General features: G+C 40.6%; 1 protein-coding gene across 2 annotated transcripts; it reads left to right on the forward strand.

The window, feature by feature from the left end:
* Positions 1–11,321, forward strand: LOC120057867 (glutamate decarboxylase 1-like). Of its 2 annotated transcripts, none has more exons than XM_039006336.1 (16): positions 1–76; positions 1,767–1,829; positions 4,210–4,350; positions 5,052–5,294; positions 5,462–5,552; positions 8,048–8,160; positions 8,320–8,435; positions 8,710–8,789; positions 8,876–8,930; positions 9,438–9,554; positions 9,719–9,783; positions 9,884–9,962; positions 10,150–10,299; positions 10,471–10,578; positions 10,945–11,034; positions 11,148–11,321. In XM_039006336.1, exons 1-16 carry the CDS (start codon positions 1–3, stop codon positions 11,319–11,321), a joined length of 1,761 nt encoding a protein of 586 aa, XP_038862264.1. The 2 variants fall into 2 exon arrangements, with proteins under 2 accessions (XP_038862264.1, XP_038862265.1); XM_039006337.1 differs by having other exon boundaries at positions 1–70.
* The last annotated feature ends 1,103 nt before the right edge of the window (positions 11,322–12,424 follow it).

A 12,424-nucleotide genomic window follows, 5' to 3' on the forward strand; every position in this document is an offset into this window, starting at 1 on the left:
ATGGCGGCGTCTGCACCTTCCTCGTCTGGCAACGAACCGGATCCCAACTCGACAAATTTACGACCACCAGGCTCAAGTAGGTCCATCACAGATAAAACGCTATTTCACTTGTGCTATTTACTTTGTGGGCAATGCCATTAATCATTTCCATGGAGGAAAAAAACTGTACCATTCTAAATGCCTCCCACGCAACAAATCACCGCATCATTGCATGCGCAGCAGACCTCCCGGCATCTGCTTGATAGACGGATCTTGCTGTCAAAATAGGTGATGTCCTCTAAAAACATGAACTGAAGCAATTAGAAAATACTAATGGCTAGACTAGTACCATCCTGTCGGTATTGATAAATGCAAAAATCCCAAAAGAATTTAACATAATCTTCCAAAAAAATATACAGTCTTCTTGAATTATTATTCTGCTGTTATAAACCTATTATTATTATTATTATTATTATTATTGCCTTCCATAAAGAGACTATAGTAGGCTATATTTTTCAGTGTATTTATTCCGTCGTGGTTGAATAAAAAGTGAGAGTGAATTTAATGCTAATTTATTATGTGCAAAGTGGCGTTAATTGTAGCCACACTAAATTGGCCCTAATGGCATGTGTTCAAGCACCTTATTGTACCTTCAGCTGAGGGGGGATGTAGAGATGTAAGCGGCCAACAGCTCTGCCTCAATACTTTTTATTATCCAAGAGCTATTGAAGACAAACATAACTAACCTATAGCCTAGGTTACATTCCAATGAGTTGTCCCAGCACATTCATATTTTGATGCGAAGCTCGCCACCAATGTCCTATTTTTCTCACATATCATAAAGCTCTGATTTGATATTGACTACACTCCAATGTAAATTATGCATTTGCAAAGGTAAAAGATGAAACCACGAAATTTTATTTTGAAGTCAGATCAGATTTAAATGTAGAAAAACTGCACCTCCGTTTTTCTCACCAGAAAATGGATTCAATTAGGGCTGAATTTGCTTGCTTTGGGCTTGATGGTGTGCCAAAGCCATTAGACTGTTGTCATGCCAGTATTAGGCTACATCTATTAATGTGCAACTTCAATTGTGTCTGTATCTCTTTTGACATCAATGCATGACTTACGCGAAAATCCGAATTATGCTCGTGGATCTCAAGTTTATTCCACTCATAATTGGCATAATTATTTGGCATTACACACGTCTTATTTCAGATATTTCTGTTGCCTTTGCATTTGCCTTCGTGGGTGTAACATTGGCGTAGATTTGGTCCAGATATATTTGATTTGTGATCCTAAGCAGCGGTTAAACGTCATTCTGTGTGGAGCTGCCTGTCCCTTCCACTGGCCGCTTTTCCAGTGGAAGGGACACAGACACACACCAACTCCCCACCTCCCCAATTTAATCCCTGGAAGTCCTTGATAGCGACGTAATGCTCAGCCCTTTTTGTCACTGGCCAATGTCTGGTGATGCATGTCTGATCTTTTCAGCATCTTCTCACCCAATTAGGTCCTTAGCACAGTCAGAAATGGCTAAATCGTGGAATGTTCAGCTGAAATGCCACGTTATAGGCCTATGGCCATAGTGGTATCATTGGGATGGAGCAGATGATTTACAACACACACAGATACATGTTAATTGATAGTCGTATGCATTGTTTTATCCAACATGCTTCAATATTTTCTCATCCATCACTTTGAGTTTGGGAGTATTTTTGCAGAAATAATATGCACTTCAGGCCTAATGTAAGGGCCTTCTCAATAGTTTTCCAAAATTATTTTAGGCTATGACGCTTGGTGTGGAGTTGCTCACGGATGTTCTAGAAAATTGGGAATGAAGATATGTGGTAAGTTTACTATTTTCATGTCATTTATTTTCGTGGACCTCATAATACATGTTCATGTAGGCTTTTGTTCTTATGTGTCTTTTAGAATGCAACTAGTCCTACGTCAAAATAATTATATCAATATCATCGGTTACATAATGTAGGCTACGTTGCATATTTTATGTGTTTCTCAACGTCGAGCAAGCAGACCATTCTGATATCTGATGAATAGGCTATTAGCCATACTGTTTTGGGCTAATACACAAAGACTGTGCAGCCTGGGCGGCTGTGATTACTTGCTCTTTGAATGCCTTCTGCCCCTTTTCTTCTTTCTCTGGTCGCATGAGTGGGTTTTCATGCAGAAAGAATCAAAATGGCCATATTGATTATTACCACTGAATTTATAGTAACAAACCTGTTTTTTAATCAATATTAAAATCAGTTTGAAAAACAGCAGAGACTAGCTATTGGTCCAAAAAGAACTATAGGTCTACGTTGGCACGTCCCAAAATGGAATATGAGCTCTCTTTAGCCTTGGGTATGTTTTCAATGTGGGTGTTTTCTTACCTTGCTTTAAAAAAAATATAGAATTCTTAATAAAATCGTACTATTGCGCCCTCTTATGGCCTACCTGGAAAAACATATACGTTTGCCAATGCTTAATGACCTTGGAATAAACAAATAGCCGGCTAAATTATGCAACCCCCTTTTCATTATTTTTAGGTAATTTCGACTGAAACATGAACATGTACAGTTGATTTTACTACATTCATTGTAGTTATCCACAAGTAAGATAGCCTATCTTTATATTTGCTGAGCCAAATCTTAATATTGTATTATACGCACCTGCCTTTGTCTTTTTCTCAACATATATCGGTAGCCTCTGAGCTGGTGTCATTTATTAAAGAGCTATATTTGGTGGAATGATATGTATCGGTCCTTATCATGATGCGAGTCCATCAGAAGAGAAAAGATTACTCTCATCATGATAGTCATCTTTTCTGCTCCAGGGAATTCAAATCGCAATTCGTCAAGGTTCTGTTTTGCAGAGATAGTAGGACTACTGTCAGTCTTCTCCACAATACGCTCCGATTAAGTGGAAGCAAAATGCATTAGCCCTATCTGATATGGCCAAGCGTTGAGTCTATTGTGCCATCAGGGCCAATCAAGGACCAACAGTATAGACCTATTTTAATTTTACCAGGCAAGTCATTTAAGAAGCAATTCTTATTTACAATTACGGCCCTATGGGCCTCCCAATCACGGCCGGATATGATAGATTCGAAACAGGGTGACGCCTCTTGCACTGAGGTGCCTTAGACCGCTGCGCCACTCGGGAGCCCTACGGAAAGGAAAGGATAAATCAAGTTTCATGTTTCAATCCGATATTTACGCAATTTTTACGTTTTGGTTTTATCTGATTCACTATCAAGTTATAGGCCTATAGGCCCGTTTTCCACTTTTCATCTCTGTTTATTAAGTGCAATGATATTGGTCTAAAAACAACATCAAAAACTTGACCTAGTGAAATGTTGGATTTATGCTTATTCGGGGTATAATCTAACATATCCTTTCTGAATATGAAATAATAGAAGTATCTACAATTAGTCTATATTGAAAACGAAATAAAATGAATTAACAGTAAAAATACATCAAATTATCATCTCTTGATACACTTTTATGTACTTTTATTTATTACTCTAAAAGGGTGTGGGATATGGCATATCGTTGAGTTTCACATCTTGTAGGCCTAGCTAGTTTATCTGAAATATTGCGTTGTTGATTGTAAAATAAGATCATAAATAAGATCACATTGCAGGAATTTGTATTACTAATAATCTTAGCAGAAGATTTGGAATAGGTGTTCTTTTTTTCGAGGGCCAACCTAGAAATACATTTTTGAAAAACAAAAAAAACGGTATTCGTTAAATAAGATTTGAGTTAATGTGGTGTCCTCCACAGGTCTATGAGCAGATAGGCTATAAAATGTCCCATATATCATCACAGCCCAGTCCAACTATTAGGTCTGACTTCAGGCTTTAAGGACATCGGTTCACTTCATTGTGTGCTGTTCCCTGCTTACTGAAGTGGAATCTGTCGGAGGGAATTAATACGAATTTACAGCTACACGAAATGACGGCTATTTGTTTTTGCTTGACTGGCTTTTGGTGCTGCTGTCACTGGGCTCAACCTCCCACTGACTCTTCTTCCCATAAAAAGGCTTCCCGGGACAGGATGGGAATTTTCTCAAAACCAACCCACACCACGTCATTGTCAGCTCAATCAGTGAGAGACATTTAGGCATGTGTTTTGAGTAAAAAGGGTGTCATCAAAATGTTTGGGATTGGGAGTGATGATAGTAATCACTCATTTCAATCCTCTGCCCTTTGCAACAATTTAGGATTTTTGCAGAAGAACAACAACCTCGAGGAGAAGATTAGTTCCTTCAAGGAAAGATCGTCTAAGGACCTGCTGGATAACAGCGACAGGGATTCGCGTTTCAGACGCACCGAGACGGACTTTTCCAATCTATTTGCTAGAGGTAGATGTCCGGATTATTTTCATTATGGGAAATGTAGCCCTATGAATAAAAATGATGTAGGGAACTTGTTGATGTTCGTTTTGTTCAGTTGTTTTACATGGAACATGAGTCAATTTAAAATCTTAAATGTTGTTACTGATGCAAAGATTAGCCTGATTTGATCTGGTTTGAAAATACGAAATCTTTATAATCAGTCTGAATCTCTGGGATTTCTTTCAATTTAGTGATGTTTGATGATAAAATGTCTTTAAAAAAAAAAAACTTTTTGTGGAAAATAATAAAACCCTAAATCATTAGGTTGTTAGTAATTTAAATTGAATTGATTGCTATGCCTATTTGAAATCAATATTCACCATTTGGTTTACCATAATGACCGGCTAGATCAAGTTGTAATAGCTGTAAAATAGCATAGGCTACTCAGGGATACTCACTGGAGAAATACCAAAAAGAGTAATTCATTTGTTGCTGAAAATGACATTCTAATTTATATAATTTATACCAGCTTTAGAGAGGAAAACCAAAGAAATAGTTTACAAGATGTGAAGTAGAATGAAGTCATGACACATTCTACAGAAGATTGTGAAAGTAAGCTCTTAAAAACATCCTCAAGTGATGAAGGATGCAAACAAAAGTGACAAATTTATTTTTCGAAAATGAGAAAAACACAAATATTGTTGACATGCTTCAATTTCTCACTCTAGATTTATTACCAGCTAAAAATGGAGAGGAGCCAACTATGCAGTTTTTGTTGGAGGTGGTGGATATTCTCACAAACTACGTCCGGAAGACCTTCGACAGATCCACCAAGGTCCTGGACTTCCACCACCCCCACCAGCTGCTGGAAGGCATGGAGGGCTTCAACCTGGAGCTGTCTGACCAACCTGAATCTCTGGAGCAGATCCTGGTGGACTGTAGGGATACCCTGAAATATGGAGTGAGAACGGGTGAGGACAGAGGAGACAGAGGCATAAAGCATGGCTAACCCCCCAGCACAATCAATATCTCTCATTTGTCTACAATGTGGTTTAATGATTACAGATAAGCCCATAGTTGAATGATGAAGCTTTCATGAGAAATGTATTAAAGACAAATGGTGTTGTCTCCCTCCCAGGTCACCCCAGGTTTTTCAATCAGCTATCTACTGGCTTAGACATCATTGGCTTGTCAGGAGAATGGCTCACCTCCACTGCAAACACTAACATGTGAGTGGTCTTTATCTCCCCACAGTTATTACACATTTGTTATAATACATTTATACATGTTTATTATTGAAAGTCACAGGAACTTTAGATTTTGTAGTATTAAAGTAGTCCTGTCAATTTTGTAAACAATGTGCCTAAACAAAGGATCTTAGTAAGAGTTGCATAACATAGTTTTCGTTTTAGGCTGTGATTGTGATAAGAGGTTGAAGGATCTAATTTGGCAGAGAGTGGATTTCGTTTGGTTTAAGGCGTTGAAGAAAAATGACAATTCCTACCATTTCAAATTGCCTCAGAAGATTTCGTTTGAAGATGAAGATCAGTGGAAGTGACATATTTAGGGCCCTTCATAAGCTTCTAAGTGAAAGATCCCAAGGATGCTCTTACAGACTGCCTTTTAAGCAAGTAAAAAGTGAGAGTTGTGAGTTCACTATCTGTTTGCTTTATTATTGTTGTTGACCGACACTGTGGCTATAGTCAGATAATACAGCCCTGCAGGCAAACTAAATTGCACATTGATTAGCATTCAAAGTTATATTGGGTGGTTGTTTTATGGAATGCTCTTTGCCTCAGAGATAATGGTTCCACAACAGAATGAGATATGCCCCTGAGATCTTCTGCGCAAATGTGAACAATAGACATTGTGATTCAATATTGCTTTTCCCGGGGGAAAGGAAATCTGTAAGAGACAGCATGGTGATACACCAGGTGCCCAGGGACTTGTCCAAGAGAAAAGTTGATGCTTCGTTGGCCATGGACTATTGTTGACCAGTACACACAGATTACCAGCTGAGGCTGCCAGGTCAGTTAAGGCACCGGTCAGAGTGTATCAGCTGCTGTACAATGCTGATCTTGTCTATGATGTCAGCCTGGGAACCCGTCACAGCATTGTAAAATCATCATTACAAAAAAACACATGATATGAAAAATATTGTGTTGTGAACATTGATAAAACATTGCATTTCTGAGTGGTAATAACCAGAGTAATCTGTGTGGTCATGGTCAATTTCCATCATTTTTTGGCCTAAACACAGCACAGAAATACAAGCTCACCACCAAGGCTGGTCTTCTTCATGTCAGGGGTTCAATTATTCATTTTGCCTGGCCCTGGACTTAATTAAAAGTTCAACACATGGCCTGGCTGACTTGACCTTCTATGTATTGTAATCCTCAATGGATGTATCCCTCTTTGCCCCCAGTGTTTTGAAGAGTGTTTAGCAGGTCCAGCTCATGGGATTGATATGGTGTCGAAGATCTCCTGGTGAGAGTGTTGCCACCCTGCGTATGCTATATATCAACACTACTGTGGATGAGTTGAATCAGAGGGTTGGCTCTGACTGCATACATATTTGTTATTTGCATTAGCTAATTACTCCATCATCATTAATTACCCCTGACACGTATTGATTGCCACTAATAGGTTGACAATCACGTCCCAGGGTTATCATCAGGATTACTCTACATAAGTGAGCGAGTGCAAATTCATTTGGGACAATAGCTCCGGACTATTTTTAAACATTTCTGCTGGATATGATGAGCCAGAGAACAAAACAAAATAAGTGCTGTGTGTATGGCACAGTGTGATACACTGCATTGCCCCACTAATGCATTGACTCATTGCATGAATAGACAGGCAGTGTAATGAGAAGAGCATTGGGCAGGACATAGTGAAGATAGATGAGTTAGATGGGGATCCATTTCATTCTACATTGATATTGCACTACCCTGGAGGAAGTTTCTAATGATATGGAAACAATCCGTTGATGTTGTAATTGTGATTGCATTGAATAAACATGATTGTAATGATATAATTCCTATTCTAAAGGAGAAACGACCATTCTTCCATCATTACTCTCTGAGAGACGGGCCATGAGGGTAATATACTGTTTTAATTAAAAACACGTTCAAAACAAGCTCAGTGGAAGCTGGCCTCAAGACAAACCTCAGACACAAAGGCAATGACGCTCTGATTGTGTTGCATCACGTTTCCTAGCCTCTTCTTCTTGCGAACTCAGAGACAGGCGTTCCCTCTTGGTGGAATATTCTTAATGGACTTCAGACTGTGTGACATTGATGTTCTTTCTCATTCCACTCCAACAAATGGTATCGGTAATACAGTGTAACAGAGCTATCACTGAATCGTGACGGCGTTAAAAGTAGTAAGCGTGTTCCATTCTTTTCTCTGGCTTCAACGTGGCATTGCTCAATATACACAATAAGAAACTTATGTAATGATAATTCAACAAAACAACACCATTTAAATCTATTTTGCACAAAGAAAAATAGACAAAATAATCTACAATTATTGGCCTTCATCACAATGGTGATGCATGGTGATGCCTTATCCTGGGATTCTGCCACCTGCCTTCATTGATTCTGTTTATGTCAATATAGACAATGTAGATATGAGAAACAAATGGCAATAGGAGAGTTCTAGACCAATGATAGAATGGATTTCTATTGGTAGTGGGTAACTGGAGACAGGTGCTCTGTTTCAGGTTCACCTATGAGATCGCCCCAGTCTTCGTGCTCATGGAACAGCTGACTCTGAAGAAGATGAGGGAGATCATTGGCTGGCCTGATGGAGAGGGCGATGGGATATTCTCACCAGGTGAGTGCGAAGCCAATTCTGATGAACGGTTATGAATTCAGCCATGCCTTGAGAATCTGAGATGGGAATAAACCTACCGTTACAGATGAATATTCCTTACACAAGCCTTCAGATAATCGAATGCAGTTTAGGGAAAGATTATATGCAACGTTTGTGCAGGTGGAGCGATATCCAACATGTACAGTGTGATGATCGCCCGCTACAAGTTCTTCCCTGAAGTCAAGACCAAAGGCATGACTGCTGCCCCCAGACTGGTGCTCTTCACCTCCGAGCATGTAAATCTCATCCTAACATCTGAGCAGAACATTAATTTCCACCACACAACAGGTCTCTAGTCTCATAAGCAGTATTGTATTACCAAGACAAAGTCTTATTGTTATTTATTGTCACTGCTTGATTGACCCTGTCTATTCTGTAGAAAGGGTTTGTGGCATGCCTGATTCAAAGCAACACAACAAATACAACCATTGGACAATACATCAGCTGACTATATGCCAGAGCTCAGCTGATAGGTTCGTAGTCTAATGTCATGCTCATGTGTTTTGTCAGAGCCACTACTCTATAAAGAAAGCCAGTGCTGCTCTGGGCTTTGGAACAGAAAACCTGATCCTGTTGAGCACAGATGAGAGGTTTGTGGAGCCACGTCCAATACACTGCACTGAATGAAACAACCCAGTGAGAACATCCCTTTGACATGTCTTGTTTGCTTCTCTAGAGGGAGAGTCATTCCCGCTGATTTGGAAGCCAAGGTCATCGATGCCAAGGCGAGGGTGAGTTTTCAAACTGTCAGCCAATCAACTTCAAACTGTGGATTCGTACCCCCTGAAGACATGAAACACCTTCTGTTTGTTTCTGCACAATGATGTGATGCACTGACACTGAATTCTAATGAGAACAGCTGCCTAATATGAATCTAGTCATCTGAATACTCCGGTCGTCAGGTAATCTTACATGTTTACAAAATAAAAACATGTCTACTTTCATTTTAGGGTTAGTACTTATGCCTCCTTAAGTATTATCTTACCTACTGCCACTAGCTCCAAAGCACAGTCTCCTGAAGCTAGTTCCGTTACAGGAGAGAGGTGATAGCAGGCTGTCTGCAATGAACGTGCAGTTCTGGTGTTACAAAGGCTTGCCAAGAGAAATAGTCCAATGTCATTTAAATCTGCTCTAACCCATTCATATTAGGTAAAAGATTACAGAAAAATAATGCAACAATTTCAATTCACTCCAATAATACAAGACTCCATATTCATTCTCATGGTGTGTGCTTGCAGGGTTGTGTCCCAATGTTCGTGAATGCTACAGCTGGTTCCACCGTGTATGGAGCATTCGATCCCATCCACGAGATTGCAGACATCTGCGAGAAATACAACATGTGGTTACATGTGGATGTAAGTGCGTCGTCCTACTATGAATACAGTAAGGTTAGGGTGATGTAGATCATTTCAGGGTTAATTGCAACACATTTCAATGGTCGGCTGAGCTTTAGTTTGAACATATAAGCCACTTGCGTGTCTAATCCTTATCCTCAAAACAAACTGTTGTCTTTGTTCAGGGTGCGTGGGGAGGAGGCCTACTGATGTCCAGGAAGCACAGGCACAAGCTGTGTGGCGTAGAGAGGTAGGCTACAGCCCTGAGAAGATATCCTTTTTAAACCAATCACACACACTCATTGATGGGGACTGTGGCCTGTCTTACAGTCTGTGTTCCATGTTTACAGGGCCAACTCGGTCACCTGGAACCCTCACAAGATGATGGGTGTGCCACTGCAGTGCTCTGCCATTCTGGTCAGAGAGAGGGTAAGAGCAATTCTGATAGATGGGTTATCATCCCTTATGAATGCCATGAAACCACACTTAAGTTAAGTCAGAGGTCACAGAGAGTTGGCTACTATTCTTATGAATATAGCCCAGTTTGAAGGCACCGTTGAACTTGAAGTGTCTGCCTTTCGTCCTTGTCCGTTAACCACACCATTGATCTTTACAGGGAGTTTTATCAGGCTGCAACTCCATGTGTGCTGGCTACCTCTTCCAACCAGACAAACAGTACGATGTATCGTACGACACGGGGGACAAGGCCATCCAGTGTGGACGACATGTAGATATCTTCAAATTCTGGCTCATGTGGAAAGCGAAGGTAATGTGCACAAATCTCTCCAAGCTCTTATTGCAATACTTAATCAGGTTTTAAAGCGTTAGCATGGAACAGGGATTGATCTTGGATGCTGATCTTGGCTCATGGAACAGAAAACGGGTAGTTCTTGATATGAATGATCTGTCTATGTTTTGTGTATTTCCACTCCAACAGGGAACAATAGGGTTTGAACAGCACATCGACAAGTGTTTGGACCTCTCGCATTATCTCTACACTAAAATAAAGGGTCGCGAGGGCTATCAGATGGTGTTCGATGGAGAGGTGAGATTTTTCTCCCTTCATTTACTACTTGGTTCTGTTTCCAAAAACAGCAATATCTTTTAATGGATTACCCTATTAGAGCGTGAGAGGAATTACATATCTGATTAATATGAACTCATTAACTGAGATGCCCAATAGTATTCTGAGCAACACAATGTAGTGAGGCAGGCCAACTCTCCTCCCTGTCTGCCTGTAGAGGTGGTGCTAGGCTTTAGAATCCCCAGTTGAACTCCTTGTGGATTTATGAACTTGCCTTGCAGAGCCTCAGATCTCAATTTGGTCTCTTAGTGAGGTTGGCTACTTCTTCTTTAGACACTCCATTGAGTAAAGACACGGACAAACAATGTTGCTGTTTTCTTTCCACAGCCCCAGCACACGAATGTCTGCTTCTGGTACCTTCCGCCAGGCATTCGTGACATGCCCGATGGTCAGGAGAAGAGGGAGAAGTTGCATAAGGTAAGGAGTAAAGGACTCGTCAGCTTCGGCCCATGAAGACTATATTCTGTATTCAGATGAGACAGCACTGACCTACTGTACATTTCTCTGAATTGTCCTTGCCTCTAAACCAGGTGGCCCCCAAGATCAAGGCGTTGATGATGGAGTCTGGAACCACCATGGTGGGCTACCAGCCTCAGGGAGACAAGGTCAACTTCTTCCGCATGGTCATCTCCAATCCTGCCGCCACCAGGTCAGATATCGACTTCTTGACCGATGAGATTGAGAGACTGGGGCAGGACTTGTAATGGCCACACCCATTAGGAGGATGTTGCCCTTTGACCTTTCGTTCTCAGCTTTGTCATGTCCAGCTCTAAAAAGACCCTGAGCTACACTGAGCTTCATATTCCTGTTGTCTCTTGACCAATCATGTAGGACTTTGAATCTTCAGCTGCTTGTAGGTCTTTTTAGACCACAGGTAACCTTCAGAATAATAAATGTGGGTCTCATATGTTTCCTGTCTGTTCTGTCTTTTAGCAGTGACTATGCCATTGTTAGATTTAACTATTGTACAGTATAGCCTATGTAAGAGAATACATATTCACATACTGAGTGACCTTGAGTGACCTTTTCAGTAGAGACAGAGGACAATGCAAGGGACCTCATGGCATAGATATGTACAGTATTGTAATATACAGTACCAGTCGAAAGTTTGGAGACACCTACTCATTCCAGGAGTTTTCTTTATTATTACTATTTTCTATGTTGTAGAAATGTGTAATCATGTAGGAACCAAAAAAGTGTTAAACAAATCAAAATATATTTTATATTTGAGATTCTTCAAAGTAGCCACCATTTGCCTTGATGACAGCTTTGCACACCCTTGGCATTCTCTCAACCAGCTTCATGCTTTTCCAACAGTCTTGAAGGAGTTCCCACATATGCTGAGCACTTGTTGGCTGCTTTTCCTTCACTCTGCGGTCCAACTCATCCCAAACCATCTCAATTGGGTTGAGGTTGGATGATTGTGGAGGCCAGGTCATCTGATGCAGCACTCCATCACTCTCCTTCTTGGTCAAATAGCCCTTACACAGCCTGGAGGTGTGTTGGGTCATTGTCCTGTTGAAAACAAATGATTGTGGTAGCCATGCTGGTTAAGTGTGCCTTGAATTCTAAATAAATCACAGACAGTGTCACCAGCAAAGCACCCCCACACCATCACAACTCTTCCTCCATGCTTCACGGTGGGAACTACACATGCGGAGATCATCCGTTTCCCTACTCTGCGTCTCACAAAGAACCAAAAATCTCAAATTTGGACTCATCAGACCAAAGGACAGATTTCCACCGGTCTAATGTCCATTGCTCGTGTTTCTTGGCCCAAGCAAATCTCTTTTTCTTATTGGTGTCC

Source organism: Salvelinus namaycush, chromosome 13 (assembly GCF_016432855.1).
Source record: "Salvelinus namaycush isolate Seneca chromosome 13, SaNama_1.0, whole genome shotgun sequence".
NCBI lineage: Eukaryota > Metazoa > Chordata > Actinopteri > Salmoniformes > Salmonidae > Salvelinus > Salvelinus namaycush.

Coding starts and splice junctions, on each gene's coding strand:
- LOC120057867 (XM_039006336.1), top strand. CDS start 1: ATGGCGGCGTCTGCACCTTCCTCGTCTGGCAACGAACCGGATCCCAAC. Junction 1,830..4,209: donor ATTGGGAATGAAGATATGTG/GTAAGTTTACTA, acceptor GCAACAATTTAG/GATTTTTGCAGAAGAACAAC. Junction 4,351..5,051: donor TTCCAATCTATTTGCTAGAG/GTAGATGTCCGG, acceptor TTCTCACTCTAG/ATTTATTACCAGCTAAAAAT.